Source organism: Bubalus kerabau, chromosome 1 (assembly GCF_029407905.1).
Source record: "Bubalus kerabau isolate K-KA32 ecotype Philippines breed swamp buffalo chromosome 1, PCC_UOA_SB_1v2, whole genome shotgun sequence".
NCBI lineage: Eukaryota > Metazoa > Chordata > Mammalia > Artiodactyla > Bovidae > Bubalus > Bubalus kerabau.
Genome location: NC_073624.1, coordinates 252,648,828 through 252,668,435, shown reverse-complemented (window position 1 = coordinate 252,668,435; position 19,608 = coordinate 252,648,828). Strand labels below are relative to the sequence as shown.

At 34.9% G+C, this 19,608-nt stretch overlaps 1 protein-coding gene across 11 annotated transcripts in view; it reads right to left on the bottom strand.

The window, feature by feature from the left end:
- The window catches only part of XRCC4 (X-ray repair cross complementing 4), a 304,423-nt gene that overhangs the window by 161,815 nt on the left and 123,000 nt on the right, over window positions 1–19,608 (bottom strand). For all 11 annotated transcript variants that reach the window (XM_055563215.1, XM_055563240.1, XM_055563263.1 and 8 more), the window contains 3 exons: window positions 9,687–9,853; window positions 2,913–3,065; window positions 1,755–1,861 (listed from right to left, as the gene is read on the bottom strand). In XM_055563215.1, the coding sequence (XP_055419190.1) occupies window positions 1,755–1,861; window positions 2,913–3,065; window positions 9,687–9,853 (427 nt within the window). The remainder of the gene's footprint in view (window positions 1–1,754; window positions 1,862–2,912; window positions 3,066–9,686; window positions 9,854–19,608) is intronic.

Here is a 19,608-nt window from a genome sequence, read left to right as displayed (position 1 = left end):
CATCTTTCCCACCTCTGTATACTCAAGTGTGTTAGTATGGCATTCTTGGACCACTGATCTTTTGTCTTCTCTAACTCCCTTGAGATCTCAGCAAGCTCTAAATACCATTTTTACTTTTATGTCAGCAGCGAGCCCTCCCTCAAAGTACAAATTTTTATGTCCAGCTCCCTGCAGAATATCTCAGAATTAATGTTTCTGAAACTGAGGTGCAGACCTTTCTCTTACAATCTCTCCCAAATTGGTAGTTCCCTCAATTGCTTGCCTTCAGTACTACATTCCAAAAAGCTTACCATCATTGCTGTCTTCCCCTTCTAATTCACTTTTACAGCAAATCTTGCTGCCTCTAAACATTTCTAGAATCTTCCCTTCCTTTATCACCTTCACTGCTTTCACTCAGGTCTAAGCCACTGCAATCCTTCAGTCATTGTTAAACTAGCTTTCTGTCTGTTATATCTTCTTCCATATTGATCCTCCTATAGTAAGGACCCTATTCTCAACACAACAGATTAATCCTATTAAAACAAGTCAGATCATGTCACTTGACTGTTTAAAACTCTGCAACAGTTTCCAGTATCACTCAGAGTGCAAACTGAAATCCTTACAATGACCTGTAAGACCTTATACACAATCTGGCCTCCCTCATCTCCTAATTCTTCCTATCTTCATCTTTTCACTTTATGCATACTGCTCTCCATACTATTGCTTGAACACATCAGGCAAATTCACACATCAAGGCCTCTGTATTCAACTGCTTTTTCAGCATGGCATGTTCTTCCCACAGATAGACTTATTACCTTTTTACCAAGGTCTTTTCTGGTGCCTTAGCTAAAATCACAACCCTCATTCTTATTTCCTCCCTGACATCTTTTGTTATCCTTCCCTGGTTTATTTTTCTCTTCAGCATTTATCACTATCCAACAAACTTAAATTTATTTACCTTGTTATTATCTGTTTCCCTGTCTAGAATTTAAACTCCATGAAAGAGGAACTTTCTGTGTTTTGCACCCTTACTGCACAGAAAAGTTCTCAGTATATAATAAACACTCAAAAATATATTTGTTAAATAAACGAATTAGAACATTTATATCAGAACCTTGTATGTATGAGTTCAGGGGATCCTACCTCTAAGAAATTTGTAAAACTCTAGAAAAATAATCCATGAGTTAAAAAGCTGCTGGTCTGTTGGATTAAGTAAGGCTTAAGTACTTTAAACTGCCATTTCTCATCTTTTTTCTTAACCCACCTCCTTCTATTCTAGCACTTTTCTGAATCGTAAGAGAAGTCGACAGCCATACCACCCTGAAAGTGTCCGATCTCATCTGAATAGGGAGAGGACGTAATCTCAGGACAATCTAAACCATTCTAGATCACCCTGCTCCTTCACGTAGCTCTAGCCTGATAAGACCTCAAATGTTAAAGGCAGCCAGCTTTCAGCTGGAGCTATTTATCATGCAGTCATCTCTTGCTTGCCACTTACCCATCTATGCTTAATAAGAAACACTGTACCTTGGCATACATGTGTGTATGTATGTGTGTGGACATGCTTGCTTGTTTTGTTGTTGCCAATGAGTTGCTGCATTTTATAATGAATATTAATTTTTAACATTAAGTAGCTGTGGTTTTCGAGTAAAAACCCTGAAAAATGATTGTAGAAACAATTATTTTTGAAATATTTTTCGTTATGGTTTGTTACCATAATAAGAAATAAGCCCCAGTGAGGTATTCATCAAAAGAAATATATGTATTTACTTTACCTGGAGTTAACACAGAAGGATTAGATGGGATCTCACTGTCCTCATCAGTACTTTCATCATAGATTGCATCTCTGTCAGTAGTCATTTCAGAACATGTTGGAGTTTCCCTAGAAAGAGAGAAAGGTGGAATTATAAATCATTGGTTCATTCTTGGCCAGGTATCAAATTCACCAGTAAGTATTTATAGAAAATATCCCTAGAAAAACATTATAATTAAACAAATATATATTGAAATTATGTAATTAAGAAAGCACTTTAAAGACCATTTGTTAACTCTCTTAAGAACAAGTGTCGTTTTACCTAATGTAAATGTTTAGTGCTCACTGTAATTAATTCTTGAATCAGTTTATTATCATTTATTATTCACCTGTCAAATCACAATACTACTCTCCTAAATTATCTTCTGTGTGTCACAGAATGGTCAGTACTTTTACTGATTTCAAAGCAGTTCTGCCTTTGAGCAGAACTCATTTGGTCTTCCCCAAATTCTGAGATGGCTACCTTTACTCTTATTATGAAGATAGTCAAGTGAGGCACAGAGACTGTAAAGGACAAAGCCAAGTAACATTAGATATCAGTACCAGATCAACACTTGAACTAGGATCATCTGATACTAAATGTTATATTCTTTATATTATGCCATTAGAAAATTTGTGCTTTCTCTCAGATTCAGGAATAATAGACCCAAACCTATATCAGTTAATGCCTAAAGTAATTATAATTGTTCAAGCCATATCAGCCATAAGTCACCTATGATTCTTCCTTAAAAATCAAGTACATATTCATACTCAGAGCCATTTGATCCTAAAATTAACAACTACTTAGATCAGGATTACAAATGTGTGCCCAACTTTTGTGGTTCTGCCGAAGATGAAAGTTTTTAATTAATATATTCCTTAGTGATGCCAAAGAATTAAACTACTATTATTTAGCAGTCTCATGGCAGTTTTATGATTTAAGTGTAGGTGTGACTGTTGGGCAGATAATGAAGAGATTATGTTGTGTATTCTCCAGTCCACCGCAACTAACAACCACAGCATCCAACCCCAGGCTATGATATGTCACTAAGAAGTTTGCATCTAACTTCCATTAAGTTTGGGAAGAAATTCCACTAAAATGTATGCTTCTGCCATCCCAAAACAGAAAGGTCAAAAATACATTTTATGTTCGATGTTCTTTTCCAGTTCTTGAACTTCATTTAACAATTTATGTAAGCTTCTGATCTTTGCTTTCTTCTCATTCAGCACCAGAATGAACCGTTTATAAAGATCAGTCTCTATAGCTTCCTTAGCACTCACACATTTTTCAAACCTAAAATGTAAATAAACAAACCAATTAATATATGGTGTGGGGTTTTCTTAGCATTATTCAATCTAATACTGAAGATGATTTCAAAATTTTTTTTCAAGAAAAATACAATTAAAATCATTTTAAATAAAAATTAATTAAAAATAAACAATTCCAACTTAAAAAATCACTTTAAAATGTTTTCATTGATTTAAAGTTTTATATTGGTAAACAAATAATTAGAACTTACTGTTTATTAGCATTTGTAGTTTACACACTGAGAAAAGGATCAAAATTGGAAATTCATAGCAAAAAAGCTTTTAAAACACCTAAATTCCTAAATATAATAACTTATTCACATCTTTGGATTATTTCTAAAAGAACATATTTGTGAGAGAAATTTGAAACAAGGGTAACTATAGCCTGTTTCTGGTACTTTGTTAATATTACTATAATAGCAACCATGATCTTATTTTGGGATTAAGTGCTTTACCTAATCTGTTCTCCCAAAATAGATTATGAACTGCTCCACAGCAAGAACATCATATACCAAGCTGTATCTTATAATCCAGCAAACATACACACACAATTAAATGTATGTACTTACAAAATAAATGAAAGCATCCAACTTGAAATTTTCAAGGACATATGTAAAACACTATATACTTTAAATTTAGGTATATAGGACAAAACATAAAATTCTTTATCATTTATAATTTCTTCTATAATATTCAAATGAGCTAACAAGAGACAGTACTAACTTTAATCCCTCATATATGTATAAAGAAGGCAGACTAGCAGAAATTGAATATACTTGATATGTGCCTACACACAATGAATAAATCTCTATTTTAAAGACTAAAACATAAATTATTTCATGCAATATATTCATTTAAAAGTAGTTGAGGACTTCTTGAAGGAATGTAACTCAGCTCTGTGCTCTGTGATAACCAGAGGGGTTGGACTGGAGGGTGGGGTGGGAGGTAGGCTAACTAGGGAGGGGATACATGTATATATAATGTATACATATAGCTGCTTGTTGTCAGCAGAAACCAACACAACATTGTAAAATAATTATCCTCCAGTTAAAAAAAAAACTAAAAGGGTAAAAACTAAATACAAAAAACACTGAATATTCAAAATAAAATATTTCTGGATGAGAAAACAAGGAATTTAAGAATAAATGTCAAAAACACAACAAAATGAGAGCAGAAACAAGGTGATTTCATAGAAAATAACATCTCAAATAATACAGGTTAAATGATAACCCAAAATAAATTGATACACAAATGTTAACATGTGGTACTTAGAAACAGTACAGTAATCCTTGTATTTTCAGCTCTGACAAAGTTTATACCCAGGTCAGGGTTGTTCAGAAAAAGAATATCTGCACAGAGTTCAGAGGACAAAGAATGCTAAAAAGAAATGGAAAAGAAAGCAGTGGTAAAGAGATTTAATAAGCCTTTAAGTACTGAAGAAGATGGTAAACAGCTGTTCCTCATCCTTTCTGATGACAGAACAAGAGGAAATGGCCTTCAAATATACCATCAAGGACTCAGATTACCAATAGATGGAAGGAAGAATTTTCTGCCTGTGACTGTTCTTAAACAATGTAATGGGCAACCAATAGGAGTTGAAGATATCTCTTCAGTCTTAAAATATCAGACTGAATTCATCTGGCTATAATGTGATCCTAGCTTGAAGGCAGAGAAAAGCTTTCGAGGTCTCTTCTATTCTAATGATTCCATGAGTGTCAACCCAATTCAATCTGCTGAAAACTGCCTCCAATTATAGGTTTAATAACTATAACTCAGAGTAAAGCTAGAGAGTTTCTAACTTGATGTATGAGTACAAACAAAAGACCTACTCACTAACATGGAACTTGAGAATTGTTATTTGAAACTAAAAAAGAAAAACCAGTAAAATAAATATAGCTAATGACCTAAGGATTTACATACAATAATGCTAATGTTTTCTCTTTCATATAAATTATACAAATGTAAGTAAATTCAGGAATGTCACTTGTTTAAACTGGAGCTAAGATTGATATTAAAAGACGCTTACTCCTTGGAAGGAAAGTTATGACCAACCTAGATAGCATATTTAAAAGCAGAGACATTACTTTGCCAACAAAGATCCATCTAGTCAAGGCTATGGTTTTTCCTGTAGTCATGTATGGATGTGAGAGTTGGACTGTGAAGAAAGCTAAGGGCCGAAGAATAATGCTTTTGAACTGTGGTGTTGGAGAAGACTCTTGAGAGTCCCTTGGACTGCAAGGAGATCCAACCAGTCCATTCTGAAGGAGATTAGCCCTGGGATTTCTTTGGAAGGAATGATGCTAAAGCTGAAACCCCAGTACTTTGGCCACCTCATGAGAAGAGTTGCCTCATTGGAAAAGACTCTGATGCTGGGAGGGATTGGGGGCAGGAGGAGAAGGGGACGACAGAGGATGAGATGGCTGGATGGCATCACTGACTCGATGGACGTGAGTCTGAGTGAACTCCGGGAGTTGGTGATGGACAGGGAGGCCTGGTATGCTGTGATTCATGGGGTTACAAAGAGTTGGACACGACTGAGTGACTGAACTGAGGATTGCAATTATTAAATAGCAAATAAAAAATAACAGCAAATATATGTTAAAAGTATACATGTTAAAGCTCATCCTTTTCACTCTTATTGCAATTCCTCATTCCTTACTCAAACCGTATTCATTCTCCCCCATCATCCCAAATGGAAACAGTTTTAGATTTGGCTCTGATTATAATGATGCATGTCTAAATACAAAAATATATATAAAAAATACTCTCAAAAAGAAAATTTAATCCACAGTTCCAGACACACACTTAAGTTCTGTCAATTCAGTTGCTCCGTCATGTCTGCCTCTTTGTGACCCCATGAACTGCAGCACACCAGGCCTTCCAGTCCATCACCAACTCCCGGAGTCCACCTAAACTCATGTCCATTGAGTCGCTGATGCCATCCAAGCATCTCATACTCTGTCGTCCCCTTCTCCTCCTGCCCTCAGTCTTTCCCAGCATCAGGGTCTTTTCCAATGAGTCAGCCCTTTGCATGAGGTGGTCAAAGTATTGGAGTTTCAGCTTCAACATCAGTCCTTCCAACGAACACTCAGGACTGATCTCCTTTAGGATGGACTGGTTGGATCTCCTTGCAGGCCAAGGGACTTTCATGAGTCTTCTCCAACACCACAGTTCAAAAGCATCAATTCTTCCACACTCAGCTTTCTTTATAGTCCAACTCTCACATCCATACATGACCACTGGAAAAGCCATAACCTTGACTAAACAGACATTTGTTGGCAAAGTGATGTCTCTGCTTTTTAATATGCTATCTAGATTGGTCATAACTTTCCTTCCAAATTAAAAGCATCTTTTAATTTCATGGCTGCAATCACCATCTGCAGTGATTCTGGAGCCCAAAAAAGTAAAATCAGCCACTGTTTCCACTGTTGCCCCATCTATTTGCCATGAAGTGATGGGACCAGGTGCCATGATCGTCGTTTTCTGAATGTTGAACTTCAAGCCAACTTTTTCACTCTCCTCTTTCACTTTCATCAAGAGGCTCTTTAGTTCTTCTTCACTTTCTGCCAGAAGGGTGGTGTCATCTGCATATCTGAGGTTATTGATATTTCTCCCAGCAATCTTGTTTCCAGCTTGTGCTTCATCCAGCCCAGCTTTTCTCATGATGTACTCTGCATATAAGTTAAATAAGCAGGGTGACAATATACAGCCTTGACGTACTCCTTTTCCTTTTTGGAACCAGTTTGTTTTTCGATATCCAGTTCTAACTGTTGCTTCCTGACTTGCATACAGGTTTCTCAAGAGGCAGGTCAGGTGGCCTGGTATTCCCATCTTTTTCAGAATTTTCTAGTTTATTGTGATCCACACAGACACACACTAGTATCATTTAATTTTCTCCTTCTAGTTATTCTTTAAAGATGTATTTTACAAAAAATGAGATACCTTCCATATTGGTAATTCACACTTCTCCTCTTAACACAACATAAACATTTCCCATGATATGCTTTTTGCTCATATAATATTCAATTCTCTATTAAATATATTTCAGACCTATCTACCATAGCTTCTAAGTGAATTCTCAGCAACTATTTTGTGCCCCTCTTCGCTCTCCAGGCACATGTAGTCTAGAAAAAAAATCTGATAAAGAAATGATGGAATCATGAATGGACACTGATATAAGACAATCAGGAGCGGCCCAGGAAACTGACCTGTGACTAGGCCTAAAGAGAGGGCCTCAACTCTATTTTCTATGTGGATAGATACCTAACTCCGAATGTCTGTGTCCTATTTCTAATCTCTCTGAAGACTCTTGACCAGTACTACTGCCTTATGGAAGCAGTAGTTGTAAATCCTTCGCTCATTTCCCAGTGAACTACGCCTCTGGACGGGGAACAGTTCAGGAAATACAGTTTGGCTGTGACCAAGGTGTATTTACAACTCTTTAAAACAGCCACTTTCTGTGTGATAGGAAAGAAAACCAAATTTGGAAACTAGGTAAAGCTACTAATCCAACATCTGGAATACATCCAGAACCTAGAATTCTCTGGAGTAGATTTTGTTTCCTCTGTTTGGAGGGCCATTCCAAGAACACACATCTTCAATCCCTGAAAAAGATATGTGATCCAGTACTCAGAAAAAAAAAAAAGAATAAATGGAGCATAAGACTGGTGACAAGCTACATGGCTGTGCATTTGATCAAATAGGTAACTTTTTGTCACAATAACACAAGAGAACTTTCTGGATAATTCAGAAATAGCAAACTGAGCATCTGTGTGACACATATTATATGTACCCTCACACACTGTCTTACAGCACAGGGTGTATTTGTCTCTACTGTCTCATCTTTGTTCCCTGCTGCTTTCCATCCTATGGCAGTGGTGTTGAATACTGATGAGATAATACCTCTTTCAACCTCTGGCAGACATTTTAAAGCAATTTGCTCAAGTACCAAGTACCCGGTCTGCATTTTTGTGGGCAATTTGTGGATAAAATTTCCTATCATCCTGAGGGTATTTTGAGTTTTTAAAATAATGGCTTATCACGACCAGAGTACATCTCCTTTCATTTGATTTATTTTGAATATAAAATAGAAAAATACACCCAGAGTACTGGTATAAGTCCCAAAACATGCTTTCTAGAACATTTTATATTAATTTACAGCAACAAGAATTTCAAAGAGAAAGTTTAAAAGAAACAATAACATATTTTTCTGTATGGTTTCTTGACATTTACGTAATTTTGACTTGGTCTAACTATAGAATTGGAGATAAAAATTAATTCAGAACTAAAAGAAAACAAGATACTTTATTAATATAAAAATGAGAGTCAAATATAACCAAGTTTTAGGTGATAGGTGTTAGGTTCATGCCTTACATTAATTAATAAATATAAATGAATGTATAGAAATTATTTCTTCTAGTAAACCTCATTTAAAAGGATATACTGATAAAAACCCTTCATAGTTTTCATACACTTCCCCATCTACTTACTGATGCACATACAGAACAATATTAGTGAGCACCCTAAAAAGACCCTAAATTGATAAATGTTCAAATATTCTTATGTTTATGGATCGAATAAAAGATAAAAAATATTTATATACTGGATGTAATAATGAGTATTGTTACTATTTTATATATTCTGCACAATTCTTTCATATGTTACAATGTATATACTAACAAATACATGCATATTATATTAATATGTCTTTGTAGAGATTCAAATATTCACAACATACATTTCTTTCAAATATCTTGTACATAATAGAGTAATACAGCTATTCCCTGGACCAGCCTACATCATGATATAATTGAGAAAACTGCATAATTGAGAAGATAGGTCACTTTCTTCTTCATTGTTTAAAGAGGCAAAATCAGGAAAATAAAGGCTTCCAAATGTCTTAACCAGCAGTAACAACTACTTCTTTTTAAAATGCTGAGAATATGAACTTTCAATCAATCTGCAAAAAATAAGTTTCTCTCAGGAGCCAAAACATACTTCACCTGAAATAGATGTCATTCATAAAAAGATTTCAAATAAGGAATCAACTATGTTTATTTATATATTTCTCTTTTTTATTCATTATTAATCTCAGAGGTTAAAGCGTCTGCCGGCAATGCAGGAGACCTGGGTTCGATCCCTGGGTCAGGAAGATCCCCTGGAGAAGGAAATGGCAACTCACTCCAGTATTCTTGCCTGGAGAAACCCATGGACGGAGGAGCCTGGTGGGCTACAGTCCATAGGGTTGCAAAGAGTTGGACACGACTAAGCGACTTCCCTTTCACTTTAATCCTTATAAATATCAAACTTCCTAAACTTTGCTTACTATTAATGGGTTCTGATCCCCACTGTTCAATTACTTCTTACTGTTATTAGTTTGATGGTGCCCCAAATACGAATGACCTAAAAGTGTTACTGTTCTCCTATATTGTATAATAACAACCAATAATTTAGTTTAATCACATTTAGTAGAGGTATAATCATTGACACATTTCGTTTTAAATATGTGATACTCTACATATAGCATAAGTGTATAAATCATAAACTTAGAGCTACAATAATATAAAGAGCTTAGTGTTCTTAAGATACAAGCACATTATGTACACACCGTCCTTGAACATCATTCCAATCTCTCAGAAGCCTTTCATTTTCTTTCTGCAGGTGCTCATTTTTGGCTTGGCTTTCTGCAATGGTGTCCAGGCAGTGACAAATAAGTTCTCTAATGACCTCAGCTGGGCTTGCAATTTTCTCTAGTTTGAAGGAACCAAGCCTGAACTAGGATCAAAAGAAAACATGATTAGTTTTGGGAGAAAATCAAGATTGAGTGGCCCAGTTTTAAATATATATTTTTTCTTCTGAGAGGGGAAAAAAACGTGTAAGATTTAAATATAGTGCATTTACCAGATATAAATACAGTGAACAAAACTACTGGGCAACCTCCTACTTTCTTATTAAAGTTTATCATATAAATCAACATAAAACCTAAGGGAAAAAAAATTAAGTGGTAAGTCACTCTCTCACATTTTAGCAGAAATGAAAACAACATAAATACCATAAAAACATGCTACCATCTGTTTTTACTGTCTAGTACATATTTTAAATCACTATATATCTTCCCTGGTGGCTCAGATGATAAAGCGTCTGCCTATAATGCGGGAGACCCAGGTTCTATTCCTGGGTTGGGAAGATCTCCTGGAGAAGGAAATGGCAATCCACTCTGGTACTCTTGCCTGGAAAATCCCATGGACGGAGGAGCGTTGTAGGCTACAGTCCGTGGGGTCGCAAAGAGTCAGACATGACTGAGCGACTCTACCTTCACTTTCATACTCAGAATAATAAAATAAATTTCACATGAAAACTCTTTTTTTTTTTTGCGCCACACTGCATGGCATGCCTACAGGATCTTAGTTCCCTGACAAGGAATGGAAACCACACCTCCTGCCGTGCAAGCACAGAGTCTTAGCCACTGGACCACCAGGGAAGGCCCATACATGAAGATTCTAAACTCCAGTTTCTGTTAATACTGATAGTAAAAGCTATCTCTGAAGAAAGAGCAAAATTTTTGTAATATCTAAGAGAAATATAGGGTTTTAAATTTATAAACCTGGGAACAGTAATTACTTCTCTGTCAAAAACCAATAATTTATTACTATAAATTATAAATGATAATGTCATATGTCAAACTTGAGTACTTTTGTGTAGAGGTAAGATATAAAAATATCTTAAATCTTCTACTAGAGATCACTACAAAATAAAATAGTTTAATACATCTTTATTATAGTTAAGGAATTCTAAAAGAGACACAGGCTCTCCTCGTTTTGGTAGATAAAGATACTAAAACACAATGATTTAATAATAATGACTACAATTATCCTTAGGCTTCCCTGGTGGCTCAGATGGTAAAGAATCTGCCTGCAATGCAGGAGACCTGGGTTCAATCCCTGGGTTGGGAAGATCACCAGAGGAGGGCATGGCAACCCACTCAAGTATTCTTGCTTGGAGAATATCCATGGACAGAAGAGCTTGGTGGGCTATAGTCCATGGGGTTGCAGTGAGTTGGATATGACTGAACGACTAAGCACACAGCACATAATTATCCTTACTATTAGAATTATTATAACTAAAATAAGATTTTAAATGACAATTAAAATTATATAGCTATCATATCTTATACTTGAAGTCTAACTCAAGCATAGCACAAATATAAACTCATTTAATCATCACCAAAATGGAACTATTATTATATCCATTTTAACTGAGGTTCAGAGTGGTTATCTAACATATCAAAGGAATAAAATCAAGATCCCACTATGCTATCCTGTTAAACTGTTTGCTGACATAAGGAGTATGCTAAACAAACAACAAGTAAGAGGAAGAATTAGCTTCAGAATCTACACATAATTCTAAACAGAGATTCTAAAGGCATTGAGTAGGTGGCAATATTGAGAGTACAGAAATTTTTTTTTTTTTTTTTTGGTTTGTGTTGTTATTTAGCCTCCTGGATAAGTAGTTTCTATTATGGCATTCACTGATAGGAATATTTCTAAAGTATCTTATTTTTAAAGAAGCACTCCTATAAATATGTTACATATATATTAAGAAACACTTAATTTCTTAATTATTATTATTAATTATAATTTTTATATTATTATTATAATTAATTACTGATAATTGAGACTAATCATATCAGTCAATCTACAAATAAAAATAAAAGTCCTAAAGTAAAACTCTAGTGTTTGCAATCTGAGCGGTACTTCATAAAACATTTCTGTTAATTCCTATAATTTAGGATTATTCAGTTGTTTAACCCCACAGAGTAAACTTTTCTGGATGAATTACGTTTACCAATTTACTTTAAAATTTTCAGATTAAAACCACGGATAGATGTTTTAATATCATAGAAACTCGGTGAAAAGATTTAAATACTGAGAATTCCTAGATGTTGAAAAATATTTACATATACTTGCTTAAAATGTAAAGGAAAACAAAGGATTTTTATATTCTTGTATTAGTTCAGTTCAGTTACTCAGTCGTGTCCGACTCTTTGCAAACCCATGGACTGTAGCACACCAGGCTTCCCTGTCCATCACCAACTCCCGCAGCTTACTCAAACTCATGTCTATCGAGTCAGTGATGCCATCCAACCATCTCATCGTCTCTCATCCCCTTCTCCTCCAGCCTTCAATCTTTCCCAGCATCAGGGTCTTTTCCAGTGAGTCAGTTCTTCGCATCAGGTGGCCAAAGTATTGGAGTTTCAGCTTCAACATCAGTCCTTCCAATGAACAGTCAGGACTGATTTCCTTTAGGATGGACTGGTTGGATCTCCTTTTAGTCCAAGGGACTCCCAAGAGTCTTCTCCAACAGCACAGCTCAAAAGCATCAATTCTTTGGCACTCAGCTTTCTTTATAGTCCAACTCTCACATCCATACATGACTACTGGAAAAACCATAGCTTTGACTAGACAGACCTTTGTTGGCAAAATAATGTCTCTGCTTTTTAATATGCTGCCTAGGTTGGTCATAGCTTTTCTTCCAAGGAGCAATCATCTTTTAATTTCATGGCTCTAGTCAGCATCTGCAGTGATTTTGGAGCCCAGAAAAATAAAGTATCTCACTGTTTCCAGTGTTTCCCCATCTATTTGCCATGGAGTGATAGGATCGGATACCATCCGATGATCTTAAGTTTTCTGAATGTTGAGTTTTAAGTCAACTTTTTCACTCTCTTCTTTCATTTTCATGGGCACATAATAATAATGTATTATGGGCATAAATGTTATACAAGGACTGAAGAATACTGGTTTAGCCACAAAGAAATTTTGTATGTATTTATGTATTTTGTTTTTGAAATCTAAGCAGGTCATAATGTCTGCTTGATGCTTTAATTTGTTTTATCTCACCTCTTTCTGTTTCTTAAAAGAATGGAAACAGACTAAGAAAAATTCTGCTTTATTTCAATGAGTACATATAGTTGTGTATATATATATATATATATAAAACCTAAATTCAGCAATTTGAGCTTAACTCTAATTAGAATAGTAAAATTATAATTTTTAAATTATAAATTTAAACTGAATTCTAATTTTAACAGTAAAATTATTATTAAGTTATCATTTTAAAATACCATAATTATTATTATTAAACCTTTACCCAAAAAAGACTTGGAAAACTTATAAGAAGTTTGAAATTATCTCAGACTATTTGTCACATCTGATTTATTTCTCATAAACTTAAAATCAAATGGCCAAAAACTCTTGCTTTGAAGTACATATAATGAGTCCATTTAACAAGTATTTAAGTTTAAATAGGAAAGTTTTATCTATGCAAATTATATAAGAATTGAAAGTAAATTTGAGTATTTAACCTTTTAAAGCTTCTCTTATGCAAACAAACACACATAAGATAAAGATCAACTATAGAATATTACTTGTTTGAGTCAATACACAAGAAAAATGAAGCATATTTTATTTTTAGACAATAGATTATCAGTAAAACATAAACCCAAACCATGATTTTATATTCTTACATTTTCACAACTGTCGGGCAGCTTTGACTAAGATGGACATTTAGAAAGGAAAGAATTTTTTTTTTTTTTAATCACTTGGAAGTTGCAACAATGGCAATGGATAATGAATCATTATCCACTGAGTGTTATATTCAGGCTCACATTTTGATCCTGAATGAAGTAAAATACAAATGGACAGGTAAACACAACCCCCTAACCTATTTAAGATGGCAAAAGATAAAGGTAACAGTTTTAAATCACTAATAACAAACAACTTCTTTCAAAATATCATTCAAATGCTTATATTCAAAATTCCAAAGGAGAATTCTTCAATTTTTTTCTTGGCTGCTCAGTGTAGAATAAGCTTAAAATGTCATTTCTTCTTAAGAGCAGGCAGGCATTTTTCAGTTTCTATTTTTCTAATTATATTCACTAATTTGGGGTCCTTTAACAGGTGTGACGGAGAAGGCAATGGCACCCCACTCCAGTACTCTTGCCTGGAAAATCCCATGGACGGAGGAGCCTGGTAGGCGTAAGTCCATGGGGTCGCACAGAGTCGGACACGACTGAGCAACTTCACTTTCACTCTTCACTTTCATGCATTGGAGAAGGAAATGGTAACCCACTCCAGTGTTCTTGCCTGGAGAATCCCAGGGACGGGGAAGCCTGGTGGGCTGCTGTCTATGGGGTCGCACAGAGTCGGACACGACTGAAGTGACTTAGCAGCAACAGGTGTGAACATCCATTATTTGAAACAATGAAAATAATCAAGAAGTATTTAAAACTCAATCCAAGAAAAATATTTTACTTGAAATATTCTGCTTATTTTGTAGAAAAATTCTGGAATGTATGCGAACATGAGTCATCTGGACCATCCTGTCTGTATTCACATAGTTCAGAACCAAGGCAGGAAACGCCCTTTCACTCTCACTACCTCTGTTCCTGCCTGTCCACCTTATTACAGATGTAACAGACCACATGCCCAATTGCACTGGACTTATCAGAGGGCCTCAAATCAGGCCTAATGAACTGAGAAGCATAAAATATTTCTGTGCTCTAACTCTACATCCAACCAATACAGTATACTAACGCATATATATGGAATTTAGAAAGATGGTAACAATAACCCTGTATACGAGACAGCAAAAGAGACACTGATGTATAGAACAGTCTTTTGGACTCTGTGGGAGAGGGAGAGGGTGGGATGATTTGGGAGAATGGCATTGAAACATGTATAATATCATATATGAAACGAGTCACCAGTCCAGGTTCGATGCACAAAACTGGATGCTTGGGGCTGGTGCACTGGGACAGCCCAGAGGGATGGTATGGGGAGGGAGGAGGGAGGAGGGTTCAGGATGGGAAACACATGTATACCTGTGGTGGATTCATTTTGATTTATGGCAAAACCAATACAATATTGTAAAATTAAAAAAATAAAATTAAAAAATATATATATATTTCTGTGCTCTAACTCTACATCCAACCCATCTTTATACCATCCTTCAAATAAAAGTGGAAACTTTAAAAAGGTGTTAGCTGTCTCGCATGGTATATTTCTCCATCTATTAGTGTCCTCTTTGATTTCTTTCACCAGTGTTTTATAATGGCAAAACCAATACAATATTGTAAAGTAATTAACCTCCAATTAAAATAAATAAATTTATATTTTTAAAAATAAATAAATAAATAAATGAGTGTTAGCAAATTCCCACAAAAGTAACATTGGATGGTTGTGTCGATTTAAAAGTCCTTTACTTTCGTTTTTTGTTGGACATGTAAAGCTATTAACACAGATGTTCTTTATTAGTTCTGTAATTTCAAAATAATCTGCAATATAAAATTAGGACTTCAAATAGTAAAACCAGAGTCAGAAACCACAATGGGCAAAAATAAAATTTTTTTGCAGTTAGTTCTTAAGACCTTATGGTGAATTTTCTGTACACAGATCTATACTCAGCACCTCACTCAATCTATAATCTATTAAGCTACGTTTTTATTTTTCTTTGTCAAAAAAGTTCAAAACAATTTTTTAAATACTTGCAATCATATTAGGTTGCACTAGTTGACTCTGTCATTTATTTTAGCAAGCAACACAAACAAAGCATTTTTTATCTGATTTGCATTAAAACTTCACAATTTCAGAAAACATATCCATTTTCTTTAGCTGGTGTTTTAGTCTGGACATCTTTAAATGCAAGATTAAATGCCATACCCTTTTACCCATCACTTCAAAGCCCAGATCAAATTCTCTTTATCTACTTTAGCCTGTATTAGCTTCTCTATTCTTAATAATTCAGATTTGTCTCACACAATTTTTCACCCAGTTTCATCCTCTGTGTATCTCTTGTTGCTTCAGAAATGCAGTGTTTTCCTTTAAATTTTTAGTTCTTTGAGATCAGAGACCATATCTTATATGTCTTCCTTAACTTCCACCGTGTCTTATAGAGCTCTGGACATATACTGCTCAATAAAAGACCTAAATTTTTTAAAAATGCTATGATATTTATAAATAAGAGAATAAAAGTATAATATTTCAGGTAAAATAAATTATCAGGACAGTAATACTCTAAATACAAATTAAGAAATCTTGAAGCTTTTAAGAGATAACAGTTTTATTTTATTGAATAGTATAATTTCAGCAAAAGGGCATGATTAAAAGACTGTGTAATAGCTCTTGATATTGTGATAATACATAGGTTTAATAAAACCTAAAAAGATTTGTTTTTTGAAAAATGTAAGAATGTATATGTACTGTTTTCAGGTTCTTTGGAATGGCCACACAGATAAAAGAGAATATATAGTATCGGTAAAATACACAAAAGAAACACTAATTTCAGGGGAATTGTTTATTGTTTCTGGGGACAGGAGGATTCTCAAGATGTAAGCTGAACTCTGCTTAGAACATATCAACTAAAGAGGTTGATACATTATCAACGTAGTCTAAATAACCTTGCAGAATTAATCTGTGTTACTGTCCTGGGAACCAAGATGTAAACCTAAAGGAAAAGGAGGAATAAAGATATCTTGAGATGATTCCTAAGCAAACAAATGGAATTCCTTTTTTTCAGTATGTGCTTTTAATTTATTAACATGTTTAAAAAGTTTAGCTGTGTCTCGACATGTGTACACTAAAAAGCAAACCCTACTCATTATAGTTTGTAATACAGGATATTTTTATATTATAGAAAAACATATAGCTGTAAATACACAGTTGTTATAATACACAGTTACAAAATTCTAGTAATAAAGGAAACAAGTCAAGTTACATAGTAAAAAGGAAACTAAACTGTATTATTTTGGACTAATTACATTAATCATCAACTGTATTTTTAATCAAGAATAATATTTTTTACTAAGATGTTTGTATCATTAACTCTTTGGTTTTGTGACCTGCTTGAAATGTTATTATAGATTTAAATTTAAAATATTACGAATGAGTATTCTAAACCAGTGACGTACCTAAGTTGACAACTAGGCATATTTATCTTCCACAGTAGCTGGAACTGAGAAGAGAATGTTCATAGGACTTTCTAAACAGATAAGAGAACTTTATTGTGAGACTATTAATCTCAACTTTCCAATTATTTTCTTGATCACATTTCTTAAACCTTATTTAAAATGTTTAAATATCTTAAGATGATTATATGATCAAGTAAGACTTGCATATGCAGGGCTTCAGATGTATAGACCCTGTAGGTCCTTACAATCAAAATGCAATAATCCAAAAATTAAAAAAAAATACACTGAGTTCTAGTATAGATCTACAAATTTATTAGCATTTTAAGGGTATGCTGTATGCTATAATATATTAAGTATCATCTACAAATTATTTGGTATTCATAATTACAAAATCCATTAGTAGGAATCAGCAAAATGAAATGAAAAGCCCAAATGTCTTTGCGATAAGGGAATTTCAGAAGTTACTGTTACTTTAAATGACTACAAATGTTTATTCCATTATGTCCTTGAAATAGAGATGGTAAACCTTTTGGTTCATGGAAAATATAGGAAAAAGCAGATTTATCTTAGTCTAATTAGGAGTTATAATAAACAATGAAAAATACTCTATACGTGGATTTAGAATCAACAGGTGACACCAGTGGTAAAGAATCTGCTTGCCAATACAGGACACGTAAGACGCACGGGATGGAACTCTGGGTTGGGAAGATCCCCTGGAGGAGGGCATGGCAACCCACTCCAGTATTCTTGCCTGGAGAATCCCCATGGATAGAGGAGCCCAGTGGGCTACAGTCCATAGGGCCACAAAGAGTCAGACACGACTGAAGCTACTTAGCATGAAAGACTTTAGCAACAGTAAATTGGATTGGGGGTAGCAGGGTAGGTAGATGTCAGGGGTTGCCTATTATTTACCTGTTACTTTAAGTTTGATATTAGGTTCTGAAAAAGAAACAGTACTTTGGATCTCCTGGCACTCTACTAAATCTCATAACACTTATCTAATCATATCTTCATAGTATGCTTCTCTGTCTTTCATTTACAGTGTAAATGGTAATATTTCTTAGATAGGACCCTTGATCTAATTCTCTTTTTTCTCTGTTGAGTTATATGTTTATCCACAATATCAGCTCCTATTATTACAGATGAGTTGAAAAATTGCCAAATGTGTATCAATAGGTGATATGTTTTCTCAATTCAGGACTTCTATAAACAATTAACATAGCATTACAAAATCTACTTGCATTTTTCTTCAGTTCAATTCAGTTCAGTCACTCAGTCATGTCCAACTCTTTGCGACCCCATGGACTGCAGCACGCCAGGCTTCCATGTTCATCACTAACTCCTGCAGCTTACTCAAACTCATGTCCACTGAGTCGGTAATGCCATCCAACCATCTCATCCTCTCTCATCCCTTTCTTCTCCTGCCTTCAATCTTTCCCAGCATCAGGGTCTTTTCCAAGGAGTCGGTTCTTTGCATCAAGTGGCCAAAGTATTGGAGTTTCAGCTTCAGCATCAGTCCCTCCAATGAATATTTAAGAATGATTTCCTTTAGGATTGACTCATTTGATCTCCTTGCAGTCCAAAAGATTTTCAAGAGTCTTCTCCAACACCAAGTTCAAAAGCATCAATTCTTCAGTGCTCAGCTTCCTTTATGGTCCAAATCTCACGTCCATACATGTCTACTGGAAAAATCATAGCTTTGACTAGACAGACCTTTATGGGTTAAATAATGTCTCTGCTTTTTAATATGCTGTATAGATTGGTCATAGCTTTTCTTCCAAGGAGCAAGCGCCTTTTAAATTCATGGCTGCAGTCACCATCTGCAGTGATTTGGGAGCCCAAGAAAATAAGTCTGTTACTGTTTCCATTGTTTTCCCATCTATTTGCCATGAAGTGATGGGACTGGATGTCATGATCTTCATTTTTTGATGTTGAGCTTTAAGTCAGCTTTTTCACTCTCTTCTTTCACTTTCATCAAGAGGCTCTTTAGTTCCTCTTTGCTTTCTGCCATAAGTGTGCTGTCATCTGCATATCTGAGGTTATTGATATTTCTCGCATATTGATTCCAGCTTGTCCTTCATCCAGTCTGGTATTTCAAATGATGTACTTTGCATATAAGTTAAATAAGCAGGGTGACAACATACAGCTTTGACGTATTCCTTTCTCAATTTGGAACCAGTTCATTTTTTCATGTTCAGGTCTAACTGTTGCTTCTTAACCTGCATAGAGGTTTCTCAGAAGGTAGGTGGGGTGGTCTAATATTCCCATCTCTTTAAGACTTTTCCACAGTTTGTTGTGATCCTCACAGTCAAAGGCTTTGGGGTAGTCAATAAAGCAGAAGTAGATGTTATTCTGGAAATCTCTTGCTTTTTTGATGATCCAACAGATGTTGGCAATTTGATCTCTGGTTCCTCTGCTTTTTCTAAAACCAGCTTGAACATCTGGAAGTTCACAGTTCACATATTGCTGAAGCCTGGCTTGAAGAATTTTGAGCATTACTTTACTAGGATGTGAGATGAGTGCAAGTGTGTGGTAGTTTGAGCATTCTTTGGCATTCCCTTTCTTT